Here is a 26,724-nt window from a genome sequence, read left to right on the forward strand (position 1 = left end):
AATGGTGCCACAGGTCTTTTTACTTTTCTACATTAGAAATCCATTGAATTTCTATCAAAATTAAAATATCTCCAATGAAATAAAACACCTAGATAATAATGGCACTAGATCCACGTAGTTTGAATAATGAAAACTTGCAGAATACAGAAATAACTGAGCATGAATATACAGTCATTTTAAGTTGTACATCCATCCCAATTCATGTATATAAATGCATTATCCAGCTCTCCCTCCAATTCTGCAGGCCACTAATGTTTGTTACAGGAAGCCCAATCTCAAACAGGTTTGCAACACTGGATTAAGTAAGTTTAGACAAGGATTTCTTTACTGTAAGACTTTCAAAGGCTTTAATAAGCTAACATGTATAGTGAATCTCTAAAAGGTAAATAGATACAAAATGTCTCCCCAAACCTATCTAACTATGGAACTTTTTTCTGGGAAGATTTTGCAGGACTAGTGTTCTAAATAACACTCTTTGGAAATATTTACTTTTACAAAACACACTACAGATACCTTGCAATTAAAGTTAAGTAGAACATTAATGAGGAGCTAAACCAGCTCAAACTAACGATTCAGATTGTAAAAGAAACTAAATTTTAAAGACTAGATTTCCAAGCATTTGTGGGAAAAGGGAGATACCGTTGGCCCTTTGTATCCTTAGGTTCTGAATCCACAGATTCAACCGACCATGGATCAAAAATATTCAAAAAAAAAAAAAATCCAGAAAGTTCCAAAAAGCAAAACTTGAATTTCCCATGTCTGCAACTATTTACAAAGCATTAGGTATGTAATGCTATGTAAATATCATCTATAAGTAATCTAGAGAGGATTTAAAGTACAAGGGAGGATGTGTATAGATTATATACAAACACCATGCCATTTTATATAAGATTGAGCATCCATAAATTTTGGTGTCTGCAAGGGGTCCTAGAACCAATACCCTGAGGATATTCAGGAACGACTATAAAATGAAGTTAAGACTGTATGTTCCAGGGTACTTAAAATTTATAATCATTGTACTCAATGATGGATACAACATGAGAATTGTAACTTAAAAGACCAGCCAAGAATTTCAGAAATAAAATGGATCTTAGAGAGGCCTACCATAGCTTTATTTTACATATGAGGTAAGTAAGGCCTAGTGTCTAAACCTGAGGTCCTAGAGAATCAAGACTAGAATTTTTATAAATGTAATTTGTTCCTGGCCATTTACAATGCTACCCTTTGTTTCAGAAAAAGATTATCTTAAATGGGACATACATGCTCTCAATGGTTTTCCCCCAGTACGGCAATTTCCACAGTGACCCATGGTGCACACATCTCACAAAGGGTCTGGCTCAAAGCTGTAAAGAATGTAACTGGCTTTTATGAGAACTAAACACCTAATCTGACATTGTTATTATTCTTTACCAATCAACTGAAATATCCAGTATATTTTATATATAAACATACAAATCATAAGGTAGTTTTAAAACGACACCTCTTTTTAAGCACCTACCTCATATATTGCAGTAAGATCTCTAAAAAAGCTTTTGGCTCCATTTAACAAGGCTTCATTTTCTGGACATAGTACAACATAAGCTATATCTCTTTGAGATCCATAGGGTTCCAGCATAAGTCTCTCCCAATAAGGGAGAGCAAATGGAGAAAGCACCAGAAAATCAAAATCATAACCCAACAAAAACGTGGGGATTGGCAGTGGTTCTGGGGATTCATCAGTTCCTAAATAAGAAAAGACATATTTTAAGAAAAGATTTAAAAGAAGAACATTTATTTTTATATATTATTTTTAGAATATTTTAAAATTTTATTTATTTTTGGCTATGTCAGGTCTTAGTTGCAACATGCAGGATCTCCGTTGCGGGTTCTTCCATTGCAGCGTGCGGGCTCAGTAGTTGTGGTGCGCAGGCTTAGCTGCCCCTCAGCATGTGAGATCTTAGTTCCCCAACCAGGGATCGAACCCGTGTCCTCTGCATTGGAAGGCAGATTCTTTACCACTGGACCATCAGGGAAGTCCCAAGAGGAACATTTAAATGTCAAGAGTTAGTGTAGTCATTATTAGTAGTAAAAATATTTAATTAAAGACAAAAAATACCTAAAAGCCAGTGATTGAGACTTTCACAGTTAGGAATTTGCTAAATGACCTTTTATAAAATATGTGACTTATACCTTCACTTAAATGTAAAAAAATTAGAACAAAAAACTTATTAGTACAAAAGAAGATATGGGAGGGTTTTTAAAAAAATTATATTAGTTTCAGGTGCACAACATAGTGATTTGATATTTTTATACATTATGAAATAATGACCACAATAAGACTAGTCTCCATCCGTCACCATACAAAGTTGTTATAACATTACTGACTACATTCCCCATGTGTACATTATATCCCCATGATTTATTTATTTTATAGTTGGAAGTCTGTACCTCTTAATCAGCGTCACCTAATTGTCATCATTTTATTTTGAATAAACTCAAGACTGGGGACAGCCTTTTTAAGCATAATGTAAAACCTGTCCATTTAAAAACTGATTAATCTGACAACATAAATTTTAAATTTTGGCATGAAAAAACACTATAAACAAAGCCAAACAATTAACAATAAATTGGAAAAAAGATGTGCAATGTGTATAACAAAAGGTTAATTTCCTTACCATAGAAAGGGGACCTATAAATCCGTAAGGAATTGATCAACATCCTAACAGAAAAACAGGTAAAGGATATGAACAAAGTCCACAGAAACAGAAATACCTCTTATACATAAAAAGATGCTCAATCTCGTTAAGAGCAAGGAATTTAAAATAATTAATAGCAAACAATTGTAACATTTACTATGTGCTAGGTAATGTTCAAAGATCTTTACATGTATTCACTCATTTAATCCCCACAAAAACCATGAAGCAGATACTAATATCAACCTTATTTTAGAGATGAGAAAGCACGAATAGAGACGTTAAACATGTCCAGTATCACATAAGAAGTGGCAGAAGTGGGATTTAGAATCTAGGAAATCTACCCTCAAAGTCTGTACTAGTCTACGTCTCAAACTATAATGAAACAAACCAGTTTCTCCCATCTACTCAGCACCCTACTGGCAAGGGTTTGGGGAAACAAACATTTTATTGGTGGGAGTTTAAACCACTATCAGAGAGAGTAATTTGGCAATATATATATTTTTAAATATACACATGCTTTAAGCCAGGGATTGTGTGCATTCTAGAATAGTTGTAATGATAATGATGCAAACAATGTTAAGTCCATAAACAGTAGACTGGTAAAATAACATATGTAAAGAACAATGGAATATATGCAGCCATTTAAAAAAAAACGAAAAATAAAAGCTCATATGTACTGAACAGTAAGGTGTAGAACTCTGCATGTGTCTACTATTTTGGCTTCAAAAAGAACGTAAAAATACTATAACAATAAATGCTGGAGAGGGTGTGGAGAAGAGGGAACCCTCCTACACCACTGGTGGGAATGTAAATTGGTACAACCACTATGGAGAACAGTATGGAGGTTCCTTAAACAGAACTACCATATGATCCAGCAATCTCACTCCTGGGCATATATCTGGAGAAAACCATAACCTGGAAGGATACATGCATCCCAATGTTCACTGCAGCACTATTTATAATAGTCAAGACATGGAAGCAACCTAAATGTCCATCGACAAAGGAATGGATAAAGAAGATGCAGCACGTATGTACAATGGAATATTACTCAGCTATTAAAAAAAAGAATGAAATAATGCCATTTGAAGCAACATGGATGGACCTAGAGATTATCACACTAAGTAAGTCAGAAAAAGACAAATATATGATATCGCTCATATGTGGAATCCAATTTTTAAAAAAACCATGTAAATGAACTTATTCACAAAACAGAAACAGACTTACAGACATAGAAAACAAACTATGGTTACCAAAGGGGAAACGTGGCAGGGAGGGATAAATCAGGAGCTTGGGATGAACATACACACACACTAGTAGTATACAAGATAGACAGCCGACAAGGACCTACTGTATAGCACAGGAAACCCTAACTCAATATTCTGTGACGATCTATATGAGAAAAGAAACTAAAAAGGAATGAATATATGTATATGTATAACTGAATCACTTTGCTGTACACCTGAAACTAACACAACATTGTAAACCAACTATACTCCAATAAAACTGAAATATTTTTTAAAAAGTAGAAAATATATATATATAAATACTATAATTAAACTGCATTTTTCACTGATTATCAAGTTTTTTTAAATGAAATTTAAATTATTCAGCCATTAATAAAAGGAGGAAAAGGAAAATATGAGCAAATCATCTACTACTTCTGTACATAATGCATTCTAAAACCATGCAAAAAAAGTCAAGGACTTCAGAATAAAAACTATTATTTCAAATATATTTTAAAAGTTTCAATTACATCCCACCTTTCAGAAACACTCTTTTTTGTTTTCTGGGGTTTTTAAAAATTTTATTTATTTTTGGCTGTGTTGGGTCTTCATTGCTGTGCGTGGGCTTTCTCTAGTTGCGGCGAGTGGGGCTACTCTTCGTTGCGGTGCGCGGGCTTCTCATTGCAATGGCTTCTCTTGTTGCGTAGCACAGGCTCTAGGTGCATGGGCTTCAGTAGTTGCAGCACTCAGGCTCAGCAGTTGTGGCTCATGGGCTCTAGAGCACAGGCTCAGTAGTTGTGGTGCATGGGCTTAGTTGCTCCGTGGCACATGGGACCTTCCCGGACCAAGGATCAAACCCGTGGCCCCTGCACTGGCAGGCAGATTCTTAACCACTGCACCACCAGGGAAGTCCCCAATCTTTTCTGGGTTTTTTTTCCCCAGAGATAATCTTCAACAGATAATTCAAGCATTTTGAATGTTCCTTCCATTACAGTTGACCATAAATCTACTGTTTACCATACTGAGAGTATTCATTTGTTACTCTTGTCACAAGGGGCAAATTTCTGTCTTTGTTCTTTCTTTTTTTTTTAAATGAAGACCTTGGGGCCTTTTATCACTAGTATTACCCTCTCTTTTTTACCCCATTTTTCATTAAATTTTGTAAAATAGTAAACTTACAAGAAAAGTAGTGTTTCAGTCTTTATTTGGCAGTATGATTCTTTCTTCACATAAAATCTTTCTGGTCAATAAAATATGTAAAAACAAGCTGTTCTTTCTGAAGTGGGATTGGAGAACCCAGTAAAGTGAATGTTGAAAACGTTCAAAGTAAGGAAGGCTAAGATTGACCACACTGGCCTTAAGTCAAGCATATGCCACCGAAATATTTAAAGATAAATGTGCTTATTAAAGTTGGGCAAAAAAACTGAGAAATGATATAAAATAAGTCAATACACATTACTATAAATTACTTACCATAAGAGCCTCGGCCAGCCATTTTATGAAATTGTTGCCAAGTGAGAGGACCTTGAACCCCCCAAGGCCTTACTGTTCTTTTTTTTTGAATAGCATCCTGAAGAACTGGCTGAAGAGATAGAAGCATTCGAAGTATATCTTGTGAGCACTGCATACTCACATCTACAACCATTAAAAAAAAAAAGAAAAAAGAATAAGAATTGCTATTGTCAACACAAAAATTTTTATGATAACAAGACATCTAGGGAAGTTTAGCTCTTCATCACCAAGATTAAGCATCTGCTTGTGTAGAGAACTATAGTAAGTTGTATCTAAAATGATCTGTAGAAATGATTTTTCTAGGTATTTAAAACCAAGAAGAGACAATAAAAAAGTTATTGTAACTCGTCTTCATAAAAAGTCATTCATTAGCTCATTGATCAATTTATAAATTAATCAAATAAATTTCTTCCTTTTTGCATTTATTTTGGTTGTTTTATCTATTTATTTATTTAGACTGTGCAGTTCGGCACGCAGGATCTTAGTTCCCCTACCAGGCATCAAACCCGTGCCCCTTGCAGTGGAAGCGCAGAGTCTTAACCACTGGACCGCCAGGGAAGTCCCTATTTTGGTTGTTTTTGGTGCTTATAGGTATCCTACTAGAAAGAACTTTGCCTCACACAGAAATGAGTTATAAATTATGCACCTTCATTACCACCACTTTGGTAAAATGACCAGATGGTCAAGACTGGTTACAATGATTAAAGCTTAACTTGTGAAAAATAGTAGACTGTATGTAACAACTCTGAAGTATACAACTTGTACAGTAACAGACAAACTTGTTCATACTTGTTCATACTGCTAAAAAGTGCTGTAATATCCGAAGATATTTTATTAACCTAGACGTAACAGATTTACAGATTATCAAATTATTATGATCTACATTTCTGACCAACTATCAGGATGGACATGGAGGGTGTCGCTCTTAAATGTCAAATGGCTTTTTAAAAAACCATGAAATATTACTGATATAAGTAATCTGTCCCTCCATTACGGTTCAGCTGTATCATTAAACCTGTTTGAGCACTCTGTTACGTTAAATCATTCAACTTTAATTCATTATTATTATTGCCTTATTTATTTCTTGTTTTAATTCCCTATATCTAAATAGTGTACAGAATCAGAAGTAATTTAATTTCAGATATACTGTTTAATAATTATTATGTTTAAATAAACTATTATATACATAATAGAATACTAGTCATTAAAAGTGATAACAGGGCTTCCCTGGTGGCGCAGTGGTTGGGAGTCTGCCTGCCGATGCAGGGGACGCGGTTTGTGCCCCGGTCCAGGAAGATCCCACGTGCCGCGAAGCGGCTGGGCCTGTGAGCCATGGCCGCTGGGCCCGCGCGTCCGGAGCCTGTGCTCCGCAGCAGGAGAGGCCACAGCAGTGAGAGGCCCACGTACCGCAAAAAAAAAAAAAAAAAAAGTGATAACAGAGCTATTTGAAATGGACAAATGACTAATAAACTAATAAATTAAAAAACAGGTTTTAAAAGTATGGAAGATAATTTTACACAAACAGAACTATGTGTATTCATATGTGACTATTTACATAAAATCTAGAAAAAGTTGTCATTGGCTAAGGTTGTTTATCATAATCAAATGGGGAACTTTTAAAAAACATATACACAGAGCTTACCCTGAGAAATTCTGATCTGAGTGAAGCTCAGGAAACTACAGTTTGATTTTAATTCAGAGAGATTCCCATAGATACTCTTTCATTCTTAAAAAAATATATATTTAATGAAGACCTACTATGGGTCAGGAACTATGCTAGCTGCTGGGAATATTGTGTAAATACATTCTTATTCATGTCTTCAGGGATCTTACAATCTTGTGCAGGAGAATGCATGAAAAATAATATAATTGTATATTATGACAAGTGCCAGGTCTCTATACTGAGATCTGGTGGAAAGCAATGGTTTTTAGAATATATAATGATTTTTAAGAGTGATCATGAAGGACAGATAGATAGATCAATAGAAGTAAACATCCAGAAATAAAACTTCACATTTATTGTCAACTGATTTTTTTTTTGCGGTACGCGGGCCTCTCACTGCTGTGGCCTCTCCCATTGCGGAGCACAGGCTCCAGACGCGCAGGCTCAGCGGCCATGGCTCACAGGCCCAGCTGCTCCGCGGCACGTGGGATCTTCCCTGACCGGGGCAGAAACCCGTGTCCCCTGCATCGGCAGGCGGACTCTCAACCACTGCACCACCAGGGAAGCCCTACAGTCAACTGATTTTTGACAAAGGTGCCAAGACAATTTAATGGGGAAAGATAATCTTTTCAACAAATGGTTCTAGGACAATTGGATATCCACATGCAAAGGAATGAATACGGAACCCCTTCCTTATGTTATATACAAAAGTTAATTCAGAATGGATTATAGAGCTAAATGTAAGTGCTAAATCTATAAAACTCTTAGAAAAAAACACAGAAGTAAATCTTCATGACTTAGGATTAGGTAAAGCCTTTTTAGATATGAAACCAAAAGTACAAACAACAAAATAGAATAATACACTGAACATCAAAATTAAAAACTTTTCTGCTTCAAATGTTACCATCAAGAAAGTGAAAAGAGAACCCAGAGAACAGGAGAAAATATGTGCAAATCATAATCTGATAAGGAACTTGTATCCAGAAGATATAAAGAACACTTATAACTCAATAATGAAAAGACAAAAAACCTAATTTAAAAATGGGCAAAGTATTTGAAAAGACATTTCTCCAAAGAGGAAAGAGAAATGGGCAGTAAGCACATGAAAAGATGCTCAACTTCATTAGTTATTAGGGAAATGCAAATCAAAACCACAATGAGATAATACTTCACAACCCAATAAGATGATTATAATAATAATAAAACACACAAGGACAAGTGTTAATTAGGATATGGAAAAAGTGGAACCCTCACACATTGCTGATGGGAATGTAAAATGGTGCACTGCTTTAGAAAATAGTCTTGCAGTTCCTCAAAACGTAAAACAGTTATCAAGTCCACCTAAGGGTAATGAAAACGTATGTTTACACAAAAACTGGTACACATATGTTCATAGTACCATTATTCATATCAGCCAAAGAGTGGAAACAGTCCAAATGTCCATGAACAGACGAATGGGTAAATAAAATGTGGGATGCTCATAAATGGAATATTATTTGGCAATAAAAACAAGTGAAGTACTAACACATGCTACAACATGGATAAATCTTGAAAACATTATTCTAAGAAAAAGAAGTCAGTCACAAAAGACCATATAGGATATGATTTTATTTATATGAAATGTATAAAAGAGGCAAATCTATAGAGACAGAAAGTACACTGGTGGTTGCCTAGTGCTGGGAGGGAGTGGTTGGAGGAAAATGGGGAGTGATTGCTAATAAACATGGGATTCCTTTTGAGGATGATGAAAATGTTCTAAAATTGATTGTGGTGATGGCTACACAACTCTGTGAATACTAAAAACCATTCAATTGTACACTTTAAATGAATTGTATGGTATGTCAATAAAGTTGCTTAAAAATGAGTGATCATGGAGTGGTGTAATGATGGGGATGGGCAAAAATTGGGGGCAATTTTTACTTCTACTTTTCTGTATTGTTTAGATTCTTAACTTTCTTTTCAGCAAGTATGTGTTTTTTATAATTGGAACAAAGCTTTTTCTATCTTGAGAAAAATAAACATTACCATTAAATTATACAAACTACAGTTTGTAGACTTTTAATTCCTTCAAACAAATATTTCAACACCTTGGGCATCTATATGCCAGGCACTGTTCTAGGTACTTGGACATATCAACAAACAAACAAAATAGACAAAAACCCTTTCTCTTAAACAGAACTTGCATAGGCTGAACTTAATGGAGAGATAATTAATAAATTATACAGTATATTAGAAGGTAATAAGCAAACACTAGGGGGAAAAAAAAAAAAAGGAGCAGGATGGAGAAGATGACTTCTGACAAAATTTAAAAAGACAAGAGAGTTACCCATGTAAATACTTGGAAGAACAGTGTCCCAGGCAGAGGAAACAATCAGGGCAAAGGTCCTAATACAGGAGTTTGATACTATTTTATGAAGCTGTTATAATTGAATGAGAAAGTATTCCAATATTGCCCATTTAGGTTTTGCAGCATTATTTATTTTAATGTTGAAATTTTAAATTGAAATATAAAGATATTTCTTTTTTGTTTCGAATTATTTTCTCAATATAAATTCTTAGGATGAAATTCATCTTTATGGCGGCAGAGTAATCTGTTTACATCAATCTTTATTGTTATAGAAAAAATGCACACAAGGTTAACAACTCAATATTTTCTATTACTTGGCAAATAAGTTGGATATTTTTTTTTGAGGTATAACTGACATAACATTAGTTATGTTTTAGGCGTAAGAAGTGATGATTTGTTATCTGTATATACTGTAAAATGATCACCACAGTAAGTCCAGTTAACATCCATCATCATACACAGTTACAAAATTTTTTTTCTTGTGACAACTTTCAAGATAAGCTGGATCTTAAAAACAAATAATAATAATAAAAATAAACAGAATACCACTAATGCTACTGCTGCTGCTATTACTACTACTGTTACTACTGGTAATATTTGAGTACTTTGTGCCAGGCACTGGTCTGTTTTATATGTATTAGTTCATTCGATCCTCTAACACTGAGGTAAATACTATTATTGACACTATCTCAAGAAACTGAGACAGAGGTTAAATAACTTGCCCAAGGTCATAGTATATAGTGATGGAGCCATGTTGCAAACCCAAGTAGTCGGTTCCACAGCCTATGTTCTTAACTACTATCTATGGCTGAAAATAATCCTGCCGTTTTTTTGAAAATCTATATGACATTTATTTATACCTTTTTCTTTAAAAATTTGATCCTTGAGTATAGTGAGTTTGATGAATCATCAAACTATTATCATGAACAAAATGTAACCACTGGTCCATGCATAGCCTTATCTTATTCACAAATTTTCTTAATAATATTATGAACAACTACGATCTCACTGCCCAAGAAGTAGATTACTCAATCTTATTAAGTGCTTCTCCCAGTATCCTATCCCTCAGCTTTTAAGAATTAACCACCATTCTGAATTTTATGTGCATCTAGAAAATACATTTAGTTTTGCCTGTTTTAGAACTTTATGAAAAAATATCTCACTATATACAATCTTCTGGGACTTGTTCCCTCTCCCTCCCCTCAAAACTTTTACCAAGATTCATCTGTTACAAGAGTTTTACTCATTTTCAGAGCTTATGTAACATTCTATCTGTATTATCATATTATCCATTCTCCTGTCAATGGGCATTTAGAGTATTTTTACTTCAACCCTGTATTACAGTTTTAGTTCTCCAAGTAGTCTATAAGCAACTTAAATATAGGATATCTTCATATCTTCCAGAATACCAAGCACATTGTTTTGCACGTGTCCAAAAATGGCTGGATTAGCAAATGACGTAAGGAACCAAATAAAAGTTATTAAATGGCATGTATCACCTAAGAACAAAAATTCTTAACAAAAACCACATTCTGAAGAAGGCTAACTTTCTGCATAATTACCAAAAGTTAGGAAAAAGTTAATGAGTGGTATACTGAGACATCTTTTTAGAAATACGTTTCCCAGTGGCTATGCCTGAAAAAAAAAACCTAAATGATGACTTTAATAATGGCAGCTTATATAAATTCAGTACTTACTATGTGCCAAGGATTGTGTTAAGCAGCTCATATGTATTAACTCATTAGATCTTTATAACTACACACAAGTATTTGACATGGATGACATTTCTCTCCTTCTTCAAACATTTCCTATACTTAGCTACCAGCACAACACACTCTCTTGGTTTTCTTCCTTTGTTGCCTTTGTTGCCTATCCTGGATCCTCCTCTTCTCCCCCATCTCTAAATGTCAGTTCCATCCTTGGACTTCTCTATCTAGAGTCACTCTCTAAGTTTTTTCATCCATCTCCATAGCTTAAAATACTGATAACTCACACACAACATTTTTTAATCTCTAGCCCCAACTACTCCTCCGAATTTAAAATTCGTTTCTCCAAATAAGTACTTGACCTTCTCCCCCAGTTGTTCCCCTCCTCTATAATTAGCACCATCATTCATCCATTCGCTCAAGCTATCCTTGATGCCTCATCTTTCCTTATATCAGCAAATCCTGTAGGTTCTATTTCCCAAATATGCCTAGAACCTACTACTCACATCTCTATTGCTTCCAATCTTGTCTAAGGTACTGTCATCTTTCACCTGAACTACTGTAACCGCCTCCTAACTGATCTATCTGCTTCTACTCTCACCTTCACCACCCACAGCACAACAGCTAGAGTGATCTTTTAAAAAAATAAACAGTAAAAGGATCATGTTACTTCTCTGCTCAAAACTGTCCTACAGCTTCCCGTAACTCTTAGAATAAACTATAAAGGCCTTACTTACATGGTACATAAGACCCTACATGATTTTGGTGCTCGGCCATCTCTTAGCCTTCCAACTCCTAACAGTCTCCCCATCACTCAATTCATTCCAGCAACAGGGCCTCCTTACAGTTTCTCAAACATATTAGGCGCACTACTCCCTCACAGTCTTTGCACTACCTGAAAACACTCTTCTCTCAGCCACACAGCTCACATTCCCCCACTCTATGTAGGTCTTTGCTCAAATGCTGTCCCTCAGTAATATCTTCTCTAAACATACATCTAAAGTAGCATATTCTTGTCTTTTTCCACTCCTTTACCCTGCTTTTCCGTCAAAGCACTTGTCGCTATCTGATATCATATAATTACTTATTTTTGTTTATTTTGTTATTTTGAGAATTACAGGCTCAAAAAGGGCAGGAAATATGTTTGTTTTAATACTGTACTTTGTAAAAGAACAGTGCCTGGCACATACTAGCTGCTCAATAAATAATGAGTGATAGAATGTTGAATAAATCAGACAACTAGTAATTTTCTGCTAATTGACATGTGCAAAGTACCTTTTATAGTCCTACTCAAGTACATAATTACAGACCTCTAATAACCATACTTCTGTTGGTGAAATTAAACTGCTAGGAAATTCTCCCTTTAAAAATATCATTTTTTTTTTTTTTTTTGGCGGTACGCGGGCCTCTCACTGCTGTGGCCTCTCCCGTTGCGGAACACAGGCTCCGGATGCGCAGGCTCAGAGGCCATGGCTCACAGGCCCAGCCGCTGTGCGGCGTGTGGGATCTTCCCGGACTGGGGCACGAACCCATGTCCCCTGCATCGGCAGGCGGACTCTCAACCACTGCGCCACCAGGGAAGCCCTAAAAATATCATTCTTAAAGAAGTTTTAAGTCCAAATTTAAGTGTCTCTATCAGCTACATGGGAAACTGCCTTTAATACCTTTTCCTAAGAAAGAAAAGTCATACAACTAAAGGAAAATAAAGAGAAAAATTATTCTATTAGCATACTTACCATTTCTTTTGGACCAGGGGTGTAAGCATGAACTTTTCACAAGTGCTTCATCAACTTTTCCTCCTGACATGTTATCCATGAACTGACGCCCATGTTCTAATGCAAGGTAGCAGTCATTGCAACAGTCCCGCTCTTCAACACGTACCCAGTTGTTAGTTATACCAATTTTGGGAAAAGGATCTTGGTCTGCAGCTCCAAAAGGTGAAAATAAATTAGTGCACTGATCTTGTAGCAATAATATCAACTCATCAGGCAATTTTTCAGATTCCTTTAGTCCTCCATTAACATGTTCAGCAGAAGTAGCCCTGAGAGCTTCAAAACGTTTTTCTGCTTCTTTGCCACATTCTGTGTTGCGTCCTATGATATCTAGTTCATCTTCAAGAAATAATCCTGAATTGTTTCCAAATTTTCTGTTCATGACAGCACTGAAGCCACAGGTACACCTATACTGTGCTTCCTGCGTTGGATCTGGAATGTAAACTCCAACATCGGCACCCTTGATATTCATGTTGCAGACACAGATACAGCAACTATCAAAGTTACAGTCTTTAAACAAATTCATAACTGATTCTGAAAGAATGAGGTTTACATAAAGACTGTGTGCTTCAGGGATGGAAGGAACAGTTGCAGGTTCAACAGAATTAAGGGGTCTGCACGTGGATGGAGTGGAAGCTGGTGAATATAAGTCTGAATTTTCATATTTGACTGAACCTTGAGCACTAGCTGGTCCACCAGCTCCACGAGGAGTCCTTGGAGTCCTTGGAGTCCTTGGAGTTGGAAACCTAGGGGTAGATGGAGAAGGAAGAATTCCTGCTCCACTGTTACTAGGAGGTGCACTGCTAGGAGGCATCCCAAAAGAAGCATGAGTTTGAGGTGTATAAGCAGGGCCATATTCTTGATCCATAGTACTTCCATCACTAGTGTCACCAGGGCAAAAGAGAATCAAAAACATGCATAAAGGAACATATTAGTAATGTGAAATACAACTAAAAATGTCCCAAATGTTTTTCAATAACATCAAAAATTATGAAAATACGATTAGTGCAAAAATTACAAGTACAATTAAAATGTATTTTTGGTTAGTACATCCACTCTAGGTGATTGTTGTGGGGTGAGACCCAACTAACTAGTTCCATTATAAATAAAATTTGTATACACTCTTCCACACCTAGACATCCACAATTACTATCTATATATTTCTTGTACTACAAATACCCATATTTCATTGATTCTAAGATGCCACTGTTTAAAAAAAACAAACCCAATTTTAGAGATATTTATGTGTAAAAAAAGGACAATGGCAATTCTAAGATGTTACGAATTATAAGACACCCCAATTTCAGAGATACTTAAATATAAAAAGTGTGTGAAATACGGCAAATGTACAAATGAGAGTGATTAGGATTTCAGACCAAAATAAAAGGTGCTTCCAAAGACAAAGTTTATTGGTCTTTATGTTCCAATACTTTAATAACCACACCGAACAAACACCATTATAAGCTATTAATCAGAAAATGATTTTTAGAACTTTCAAAAACCAGTATCTTTTTTCCGGGTACCAACATACTAGGTGCTTCTATGAAAAAAATTAAAGCTATATAAGCATTCATATACTATACCAATACTATACATTTAAATCATACCCCTCTTTGATGAATGGCATTGTAGGCCCTGAAGGAAGCAATTCCAATTTTCCAACAGTCCAACTCTGACGGTAAATACACTCTTCTGGCAATTTGATAGTAGGCAGACACTGGCTTGGTAGAGTTTTTAGAGGTGCAAACATGGAACATCCCACTAGAACTTGACAATTTTCAGGCTTATAGACATAAGAAAAATCCTACAATATAAAGACCATGACTTTTAGCATCTTATTTTCCAAGGGAAAAAAAAACAACAAACTGACTCTAGCCCTTTTTTCCTGTCTTTAAACAAAATAATACAATGTAAATGTAATCCTACTCTTTTCTTAAATGCATTCTTAATAGTGTCACCATAATTCAAATTTGTTAATAACAAAATTAGAATCACTAAGAAAGGATTTTTGAATCTAGCAATAAACTAATTCTATACAAAAATATAGGAAGTGAATTATTTTTCTAGAAAAATAAAATACTTACTTTAATTTCAGAAGGTTTTGGGCTACAGAATCCTTCATCAACCTCAATTTTGAACTGTGCTCCTATACTAGAACTATTTCCTTCTAGAACAGTTCCTCCAGGTGTTGTATCCATACTACCATATTCTTTATTATTCATATTCATTGGGGAAAATCCCATAATATGTTGTTCCAATGATGGTGGTGTAGGATACATTTTATGAAGATCTGCAGTGCCTATATTTAATAAAACACACATTTTAACATAAGACTAAAAAGAAGTTACTCTGTGCTTAAAACAAAGCGGTGGAGAACTTTGTTGAGATTAAGTTTGCAGATTTATCTGGAACACAGATTTGGGAAGCTTACTTATGCAAGATAATGGGTCCAGATTTCCTGTCTTTGACTCCTTGCAGCTGGATTTATCATCTGATCCATTCGCCGATTTTTTAGATCCAGGCTATTAAAAAACACACACACACACATATTGCTCTGAAATTTAAATCCAACGTGATCAAGACAGTAATCATTCAGAGTAACTTGAAAGTAGAGCCCATTTGTGCTAGAGCCAAATATATACAAGATACAATTTAAAGATACAAAATAATTTAAAGACATAAAACACATTTTAGGTAATCAATAACCCAGATTAGTTTTTCTACTGATTTGATAATGCTCCAAATAACAGAGGAAAAAGTTCCTTCAAGAAAATGACCAATACTTTCAAAATACACAGAACAACCTATTACTTAAAACCTATTAAAAAAAAAAAAGTAAGAAAACCTACTATAAGGGTTTGTAATTAACATCAGAATTGCCTCTTAGTAAAAGATACTCATAAAGCATTTGTCCCTTTAAATAAAAGACATTAAAGATTCCTATATAATCAATCACCCCTCCAAATTCTTGTTTACACTTTTACCTTGTTTAATAATCTTCTTGCCCTGCAAAAACGCTACAACAGGTAAAACTAAGCAAAACTTCAGAAAGATCTCATACGACAAAGCAATAGGATCCCTAACTAAAGGTAGTTTTAATACATTGAACAAAACAAGTTTTAGAATCTCTAATCTGTCACCAGTGTTGTTAGAGCTGACAACTTGGTTCCTTGTCTCCTGTTAGCCACCTTGTCTTAGATATGTAGACTGAGCTCTGATTACAACCTTTGACCTCAGAAGAGCCACTGCTGATACGTGAATGGTAGAGAAAGTACAAAAGTATCAAAGTATTCAGGGATATATTCACCTAAAATATACTATATTACGGGATGTGGAGTAAAAGTTTATGTATAGTGATATCTGCTTTATGTCACTTAATTGAAGAGACCAAATGTACTATATAAGTTTCCAAGCTATCTTTATGCAGATGAAAAAGGAATTCCCTTTTATAATGCAGCACCCAATTCACTAATTTGCCAGAGACTTGACATTCTAGGGAATCTCATTTTAAGCTTTAATTTCTTTTATCTTCACCTTTCCCTGCAAATGGGTGTTAAAGATTAAGCATTACTTTTTCTTCCTCTTTCATTATTATAGTATGTAGGTGTCTTATAATAATGGCTGTGAAGCCAAACAAATTCAGAAGAAGTAGTATTCCTTAACAAACTGACAAGGCATATAACTTTAATGTTAATTACTTATTATTCTCTAATTGAGTCAATTTTTCGGTCATTTCTAAAACTAGAGGATCAAAGATTAGGTTAATAATTCTGCTTCCTCGAAATTGAGTCATTTGTTGAGACGTGGATGCATCTAGAGACTGTCATACAGAGTGAAGTAAGTCAGAAAGAGAAAAACAAATATCGTATATTAACGCATGTATGTGGAACCTAGAAAAATGGTACAGATGAACCAGTTTGCAGGGCAGAAGCTGAGACACAGATGTAGAGAAGAAACATGGACACCAAGGGGGGAAAACCGCGGTGGGGTGGGAATGGTGGTGTGCTGAATTGGGCGATTGGGATTGACATGTATACACTGATGTGTATAAAATTGATGACTAATAATAACCTGCAGTACAAACAAACAAACAAAAAACAATACTAAACTTTCTTTGGGTTATTTGTTTGCAAGTATGTTAATATAAATGTTTCAGACATTACATGAAATTTCTAAAAATCTTATATGTTCTGGTATAATGTTATAAGTCATAATTCTAGTTATTAAAGTAATAATAATTCTGCTTCCTAAGGACTGGAGAAAAAGAACATACGGCAGAGCTCAAATTAAGCTTAATTATACATGTCCTTCAAAGACAAAAAATAAAGAAAAAACCCCTCAAAGTTTATAGGTGACATTATATCAAGAATGCTCAGGGAATTCCCTGGCGGTCCAGTGGTTAGGACTCTGTGCTTTCACTGCCGAGGGCCCGGGTTCAATCCCTGGTCGGGATTCTGCAAGCCAGGCGGTGCAGCCAGAAAAAAAAACAAAAAAGGCTCAAACATGAGGTTAAAAAAGGACACCAATTAATTTCTTCCAAAATATATCCTATTGTTCAGGGCTAAAACACAGTATTCAAGTCACATATCACTTCTGAAAAATAAACTTATATAAAATGAAGGAAAACAAATTATAATTGTAATCATTAATAAGATACTCACTGTCAGTTCATCTTCATCAGAATTAAAAAGATTATCAAGGTCAGTATAAGAGACAGCCAGGTCTGAGTCATAAATCAAACTGGTTGATGGAGGACGGGCATGACTAGTAGGGCGTGGAGCATCTACATATGTCAACCAGAAAAAAAAAATCAAAAATTCTACTACTGACCAAATGGGTATTATTCTATTTATTTAAGCTAGACATATAACTTTATAAGGGTGTTATGCAATAAGAAATGGTGACTTGTTTAAAATTTAGTTCATAGAAATAAACTTTTAAATATATGGTCATACCTTCCCCAGGAAGCTCACCAAAGGCTATGTAATCCATAACACAGCTAAGTAATCTACATTAATAATATGTCAAATAAAAATATAAACACTATCAGGACAACAGAATTAAACAGAATTAAACACACACACATTTAATTTTTCTATCTTCCTGAAATATAAAGGAAGCACAGATTCTCTGGCTCTTGAGTCAGACAGACTATTAATTTGAATCCCAACGCCAACACTAACAGTATGACAAGAATTAAATGTGACAGAATGTAGATAAAGCACTTTTGCCCAGTGCCAGGCACTTAAGTACTCACTTAAGTACCTCTTAGTTAAGTTTCATTTCAGTTCTAAAATTTTATTTTCCTTTTCTTCCCCCCAGTTTTAGTGAAAAAAATGACTTTAGAAAAAATAAAAATACAAATGAAAGTTAAATTCCTCTTACATTCCCACACAAGAAAGAAAAAAAAGAAAGCAATTTGGTGTATAAACCTTCCAAAGCATCCTCAGAATGGTTAAACAACTTGAAATAGCCCTCCCTTTCAGAAAGGTGAAAGTCACTTTCCAAGTGCCTCTGCACATTGTCCTAAAGATTCACTAAAGCAGTAGTTCTGAAATTTTTAGTGTGTAAAAATCATCTAGGATATTTATTAAAAACCAAGATTTCCCAGTTTCACTTCAAAACATGCTCCAGAATGTGGCAGGCGGTCCACATTTTGAGAAAGCCACACCACAGGGACAACTACACATTTCCTATATCCTAGGGTAGGTAAACAGGCTAAAAAACCCGAATTGTTAACTCACTTTAAGCTACTTAGAACCACTGACCACTAAATTTATTTCATGAAAGACCATCTCTTCCTTATTCAGATGGACTTTTTTTCTTATTCCTGTTTTTGGTTGCACAGAGCCTGACTGACCTTCTCTATTTATTCCAAATACTAAAACAAAACTTTGCCCCTAAAAGACACATACCAAAGGACAACTTCTTCTGCCTCCATCAAAAATTAAATAGATCTTGTAAAAGAACTAATATATCATGTCTCTCTATTCTATTCACAAGTAGCACAAGTCAGACACTTTCAAAGTGGAGTCTTCACCACTGTATCTCCAGTGCCGAGAACAGTGCCTACACATAACACGTGCTCAATAAATATTTGTTAAATTAATGACCTCAGCAACAGTTCTTCTAACTTGGGGAGAGGGGGAGAAAAGGACAACTAAATTACAGTAAAGTCTAATTCATAAATTGAGTTTTTAGATCTGAGAGAGATCTCAGGCGATGATCTTATCCTATCCCTTCATTTTACAGCTGAAAATTATTTTTATTTGTTAAAAAAGGAGGGACTTCCCTAGTGGCACAGGGGTTAAGAATCTGCCTGCCAATGTAAGGGACACAGGTTCGATCCCTGGTACGGGAAGATCCCACATGCTGCAGAGCAACTAAGCCCGTGTGCCACAACTACTGAAGCCCAAGCACCTAGAGCCCGTACTTGACAACAGAGAAGCCACTACAGTGAGAGACCTATGCGCCGCAACAAGGAGTAGCCCCCACTCACCGCAACTAGAAAAAACCCACGCACAGCAATGAAGATCCAAGGAAGCCAAAAATAAAAATTAAAAAAAAAAAAAAAAAGGAAAGACGTTCCAACAATTCAAAACAGAATTTCTATCACCTAAACTTGCTTCTCCCAGTACAAGATAAACAATAAATCCATCATTTTAAGATAGGTCCCTTTCTATGAAACATATGAATTATGCAAAAAGGAACACTAAAAGTCCAACAATGTCAGATTACTTTGGAGTAACAATCCTGGAATGCAGTATTTTAAAAAAGAAAATTAAAGTTTTACCTTGCTTGATAGAGGGACTAAATAATGACATAGCATCTTCTTCATGTGATAACACTGTTACACTAGATGGCATATCTTCTACCTGCACACAATATTACATATTAGACTGAAATACATATTTTACCAATAATAAAATATACCAACTATTGAGTAGCTATGTATCAAGCATTCTGCTGGGTGTAGTACAGACATCAGTAACTCTCACAACTAACCTACATGATAAGGAAATAGTACACTCATTTTACAGACAAAAAATAGTTCTAAAGATAACCCAGGAAATACAGCTGATAAGCAGTGGAGCTGGGATTTCAACCTAAATCTGCCAAATCCCAAAGTCCATGTTCTTTCTACAATACCTACTGCCTTCCCAGATACTACTGTTTCCACATTTACAGAAGAACAAAATGTCAAGTACCTGGCACACAGTAAGGCTAAATAAAACTTTGTGAAATGAATTCTTTGTATTAAACATACTATTGGGTCCTTTTTGCAATTTTACAGCTTTCAATTTCCAATTTTGTATTTACGGCAAAATTCTTATCTAGCAGAGTTATCTTAATAGATTTCTCTGTCCTTAATAGATCCTCAAATATTTGATTTTTAAAATTTTAATCAAGTAAATATTTGTACATCTCACACTTTATTCCCATAACAATTTACTTTCAGGGGCACTACAGGTTCTTGATTCACATATTCAAAGTATCATGTATTTTATAAACTCAGTGATGTATATTTTACTGCAATTTTGAAAACTGGTAATTCACTTACAGCATAGTTTAACTCAGAATCAAAACAGTTCGTCTACCTAAATGTCCTGATTTCAATATAACAGAAATTAATGCACTCTTTCTCCAACCTCAAAACTTATACAACAAAAAATAAAGATCTTTTCATTATCAGAGACCAGCTACAATTTCAAGCCCATACAAGCTCTTAAATTATGTACAATGTGCCTGATTTACCTATTTTTAAAAAATGTTTTTCTAAGTTAAAATGATGATTTTTTTTTTTTCCAAATACAAGTGTGGTACTATATGCAGAGCTACAGATCATCAGTGACACTCTGGTGTACTTTGATTTCTCTTACCTTGTGTTTTTTTCCAGCTTCTCTCTCATTATTTTGTCTATCTTTCTTATCAGGAAAAAGGAATTCCTCATCTCCTTCAACAAATGCATATGGATCAATTTTAGGTTCTTGTTCTGAATCAGATGCTATTGCTGAAAGATACTGATTTTTAATTTGATATTGCTGCACTAATTCATCAGAAACTTTTAAAGGTTTCTTACATTGCACCATTAACCTGCATAAAAAAAATAACAATAGAAAATTAATCATATTCTCCATAAAAGTATAACAAATTTCCAAAATGACTTAAGTATCATAAACTTTTTAGAATTATTAAAAAAGAAGAATTATTTAAAGATGATCTAATTTTCAATCCTTCATTTTACAAATGAAAAAACTGAGGCATAGAAAGGTTATGTGATTTACTGAAGTATCAAATTTAGCAATAGAGAAATGGAGCTAAAATCCTGGTCTCATAGTCTTTCCACCAAAATGTGCTGTCTTTTGGTTATCCACTCTGTTCCCAAGTCCTCAATTGCATTAACTTGTCCAAATCCATTCACTTGAAAGGGATTCAAATCTAAACTGTTCCAGCACAGAAACTCTCAAAGTGTGGGCTATACAGTGAGACACTACTTTAATACAATTTATACCTTTATACAATGAAAGTGATTATCCTTTTCCTACTGCCATGAGTGGATATATTTTAAGTTTAAAAAACTTAAGAGCATGACCTGTGTTTCATAAAAATAACATTATTACCATAAATCCAGCAAAACGTTTTACAGCGTCAAACAGAGTTTCGGCGCAAGTATCTCAGAGGTTTTTTACTAATCACGTTGGAAAATCAATTATTAGTTTTTTGGTTCCACATGGTGAATGATAAATATATGTTTATACTCTCCTAAAATATCCAATAAAATGACAAAGGGCAACAGAACAGGCGAGAAGACAACACTGAAGTTAGAAAGATGAACTACTGGAAAGAGACCAAAGAAAGGTGAAATCTACGGCTTAGAGAGGGAAGACAAAAGAAGCTGATCTGCACCACAGAACCCTGGAAATCATCAGGACTTTTACATCTCTGAAGACCAAGGTGCTTAGTGAGTGGGAATAGAGAAATGATTCATTTTTGGTTTGTGTATGACACTTTTAGACTCCCAAATTCATGTTCTCTATGGTTTGCAAAGCTGAGATTCCCATGCTGCCATAATAATGGCAGCCAGGCTTCTAGTCAGATAATGCTCAAAATCCTGCAATGACTATTTTACCCTGAGTAAAAAGCAAAGTCCTTATAATATCCTACCAAAGCTTTCCATGATCAGTCTCCTCTTTTCCCCTCCAACTTTATCTTCTATTATTCTACTCCTACCTCTCTTACTCTTCTTCCAAGGTCTTCCTTGATATTCCTCAAACAGGTCAGACACACTTCTGGCTGTTCTCTGTCTGGAACATTCTTCCTCGAAATATCTGCATGGCCAACTCCCTCACTTCAAGTCTTTAAATGTCACCTTATCTACGAGATCTTATTTAAAATTGCAATATGCCCACTGCCTCAACATTGATCTCACTTACCGGGCTCTGTTTGTCCCTCCATAGCATTTATCTCTTAATATACTATATAATTTGCTTATGTTCATGGTTGTCTGTCACTCCCACTAGACTATAAGCCTCTAAATGTCAGGGATCTTAACTTTGTTTACTGAACTATCCCAAATGCCTAGAAGAGTGCCTGGCACATAATAGGTGCTCAATAAATACCTGCTAAATTAATACATGAAATCTAAAAGCCACACAGGATTGAGATACTGTGTTTGCATTAATAATTCTAAAATACAGTATGCTGTACTTTGAAATAAATCCTCTTTATTCATTAGGAAGTGATACTGCTGCCACTACTTGTCTGTCCTGAGTATCAGGACAAAACAATCATAAGAGAAGTAAGGTTTGGAATCAATAAAGGTATTTGCTAGTTTATAAATTCTTTGAATGACAGAGATATCGTATCTTGTTAATCTATTCACCAATGTCCAGCACTAGAAGCACTCTATACCCTATACACTAAGGTTGAAACAGAGGTCATCAAAAGAATAACTGACATTTTCTAAACATGCTATCAAATATGATATATGTCACTGTTATTTCAATGTACCTCAGATTTATCCCCAAACTAAAATCCCAAGTCTACAAAAACTTTCTTCCATAGGAACATAGTGCTAACATAACTGTCAATGGGCTATATTCTACAATTACCTGTTAGAATAGTTCTGGTCTATAAATGAATAAGCATTTATTTCTTAGAAGAAGCTTTGTACCTCACCATATTAGATCTTAAATGTTTCCTGAATTGTCTATCAGATATCAATGTGAATCTTTTCAAAATAGCATTTCCATCTATTTTGACATATATTTTCTTATTTAATACTTAAAATAACATCATGAAAATAGGAAGAGGGTGTGCTCTCTTTGATATGAAAATTATGTTGAAAGAAATCGTCACATGGTGGCAGAGTTAGGGCTGGAAAGATTTTAAGTATGCCAATTCACATAACTATTCATAGGCGAAAAGTATAAGAACCTACCCCCCTCACCCCCAGTCACTAAGTTGAAAGACTACTCTGTGTTGACGTGAGTAAAACAACTGTTTTTCATATTAAGTTGTCCTCTAGCAGAAACATAAAAACTGCCACACTCTTTATGCAAGTAGTTGTTAAGCTAGTAGGCAGTAACATTAAAAGGAAAAATCCTACTGCACAGGGCTCTACTAGGAATAAAAATGAGTAAATCAAATGCAATACCTAAAGACAACTTTTTGTTACTTTATTGAATGGTTCTCACAGACAGTGGGATATGCAAAGAATTTAAATGAAGTCAATAATATCGAGTATCGTCACAATAAATTAAAAATATAAATTATTTACATTCCACATCCTTCTATATTTAAAACTGATAAAAATAGAAATTAAAATTGCTATTTTTTTAAGAGATGCCAGATTAAAAACTCAAGTTAGCATTTCTTCACTCTCCAATTATATAGTATACATACACTTTTTGTAAATAGGAACAACACACCTCTCCTTTTCTAAAAGGAACTTTCACATATAGCCAAATAGTTAACTACAGAGATAGTTTCAATCAAATATAAAGCTAAATACACACAAACTGGAAAAGAATGATTAGGTACAGCCATGAACAGGAAGCTTTGCAATGCCCACAGCAAACTGAAATTACTTTTATATTATTCATTAACTATATCTCCTTCCTCTCACTGTGACAGTTACATATACTATCCTAAAATGTACTTGTAGAGAATTTAACATGGCCTATGGCATATGCTTTTATGTCTTTATTCAATAAAAATTCTTCTAGACAAGGTGTGACAATATTTTAGAATTGGCAATTACAGGAGATAAGCTACAGTTCAGGAAATGTTAATGAAGAAATGAATTCAATAAATCTCAAAAAAATTTTAGTAGTAACTTTTCCAGTACCATCTCCGATATTCATAACCAATCCTTAAGCTGAGTCAAGCTAGCTGTCAAAAGTATAGCTTTATTGCATTAAAATAAGATATCAAATAAGGAAGACTTAAAGAAAAAAAATCTTAAAAAGAAAAAAATCTTAAGATTTAGAATACAATAAATCAAAACAAGTTTATTTCATCATAGACTTCTATGAAACAAAAAATTAGAAACTATCTTTTAGAGATCAAATAATGCATTATATAACTAGATACATACAATAAAAATCTGGTATATACATATTATATACAACGTAAGAGCTAATTCTATTGAGGGATATTACGGTTAAGATATCATGATGTATTTTTTATACTGAACAAGACATAAGAACTATGCTCAAGTACAGCTCTTTGTTCAGGGTTTAGAAAGGTTCCTTCTGAATCAAGAGTTACAGACTCTTTAAGGCTGGCACAAATTCTACTAAAACTAAGTGCTAGACCCTTGAAAAAATATATTTAAAAACAACTGTAATGTTTCTTGGCAGAAATTTTGCTTTCTTTAAAACTTACAAGGTCTCAAGCCACTATTCTAAAATAGATGTTATCATTAACTAATAAAGAAACTAAAAATAATTAGAAGCAAAAAGAAAATAAAGATATTTGCCACAGATGTGTATATCTTGTGTGGGAGATATGCTATGCTCCAGCCCCAACCTCTCTCTGCCCTCCAAATAAATTCTAACAAATTAGAAAAGGAATTTTGCTTTAAAGTAGTTGCTAAAAAATTTGGCATCGACTGCTGCACATGAAGTCTAAGAATAAAGGAAATGCTTAGAAATGATGAAGTAATTTCTCTGCACTAGTTAAGCAGCCACCACCATCTAAAACTGAAAAAGAGTACCTCTTTTTAACTACCTATTATGAAAGCCTAGTGCCCACCCCTTAATACCAATCAATGGAAAACTTCATTTATTTATGCCAAATGGAAACTGAGTTGTCACTTAACATAAATAAAACAAAGGTCTAAATTTCTCCTCCATAATTTTCTAAAAAGGCACACATCTGTAGAAGTCAACTACTATAAAGAAACCATTTTTAAATTTCTACTGATGCATTCTTGTCCCTCTGCATTCATTATATATCTAATTGGCCATAAAGTTCTTTAGTCTACTCCACATCTATAAAATCCCTCCATCCCTACCATGTCTTTCTAATTTCCTAATGAGACCCCTGTATCACCTTATAAATAATATTTTGCCACTCCATTATATAACCCTACCCCACTCTTTAGGTCTCATTTCTCACCATAACACACCAAACCACTAAGCAGCACCCTATAATCTATCCATACAAAACTACATAAAGCTTCTGATCTCCATAAATGGAATTATTCTCCACTCTGGCTCTGCATCCCTACTATATCTTATATATATAGCTGTGTCAGAGAATTTAATACTATTTTCCATTAGACTACAATTTCATTTAAGGCCGGGACCCAAATTTACTTTATACCCCAACAGTGCCTTACAGTATCTTGTATATTATAGAAATTTCAGTTTTATTCAAACTGAAAAAGTGCATCTTTGAGGAGTATGAATTAAAAAAGAAAGATAATCTTCCTAAGAAAGGATAAAGAATATAGAAGTTGCAACAGCCCTCTAATTAACCTCATTAAAATTAACTGCTATATATTTTAAAACATTTTCAAAACTCAAAGCATGGAAAAAGATAATAGAAATTTACAATGACTGGGTAACACAAATTCACAAATTTTTTTATATAAAACAAACCAGGTTTCTGAATGGATTACTCTTATTACCAGAAATATGTTTGATCATATTATATCTTTAAAAATACAGAATGCTTCTACAAAGAATTTAAGATTGTTTAAATGACATTAAGAAAGCGTAATAGTAATTCTTGGAATTTATTTTTAATGACAAGGGACATCATCTGACTTTGTCAACTGGCTTTGCCAACTTGCTACAAGGAGATGACTGACCCTCACATGATATCCCATCTCAAGTAATATTAAGAGCAGGTACTTGAATTAATAAGCTATTCCAACACGATCTTTTTAACTATGAGAAAAAATAACTTTTGTTTTAGCATAACACGAACACTGAAGACCATGCCAGGTATTTTACTGTGGTTTGGCGAGACTAAAGCAGTATGGGAGAGAGCTCCCTAGTGAAACTTAATCATTAAACATGTTTGGCGTATCTAATTTAATAACTTTTAACAGAAACTTGAACTCTAGAGTAAGTTATTTGTAACATTAAGGCACCTCAACATTACTAACATTTTGGGCTGGAAAATTCCTTGTTGTGGGGGACAGTCCTATACACTGTTAAGATATTTAGCAGCATCCCTGGCCTCTACCTACCAGATGTCAGTAGCACACACCCAGCTGTGACAACCAAAATGTCTCTAGTCATTGCCAAATGTCACCTGGGGGTGGGGGGGGTGGGAAGCGGCCAGAAACTGCTCCAATTGAGAACTACTGC

At 34.6% G+C, this 26,724-nt stretch overlaps 1 protein-coding gene across 1 annotated transcript in view; it reads right to left on the reverse strand.

Annotated features, from left to right (window-relative positions):
• MED13 (mediator complex subunit 13) overlaps window positions 1–26,724 on the reverse strand; it is a 94,357-nt gene that overhangs the window by 24,458 nt on the left and 43,175 nt on the right. Inside the window, exons 10-18 of the mRNA XM_082678740.1 lie at window positions 20,779–20,992; window positions 19,692–19,773; window positions 17,560–17,681; window positions 15,330–15,420; window positions 14,983–15,197; window positions 14,506–14,702; window positions 12,863–13,779; window positions 5,372–5,533; window positions 1,499–1,722 (exon numbers count right to left, since the gene is read on the reverse strand). Of these exons, the coding sequence (XP_082534866.1) occupies window positions 1,499–1,722; window positions 5,372–5,533; window positions 12,863–13,779; window positions 14,506–14,702; window positions 14,983–15,197; window positions 15,330–15,420; window positions 17,560–17,681; window positions 19,692–19,773; window positions 20,779–20,992 (2,224 nt within the window). The remainder of the gene's footprint in view (window positions 1–1,498; window positions 1,723–5,371; window positions 5,534–12,862; window positions 13,780–14,505; window positions 14,703–14,982; window positions 15,198–15,329; window positions 15,421–17,559; window positions 17,682–19,691; window positions 19,774–20,778; window positions 20,993–26,724) is intronic.

The sequence above is a fragment of the Grampus griseus genome, assembly GCF_964374135.1.
Source record: "Grampus griseus genome assembly, chromosome: 20".
Lineage (NCBI taxonomy): Eukaryota > Metazoa > Chordata > Mammalia > Artiodactyla > Delphinidae > Grampus > Grampus griseus.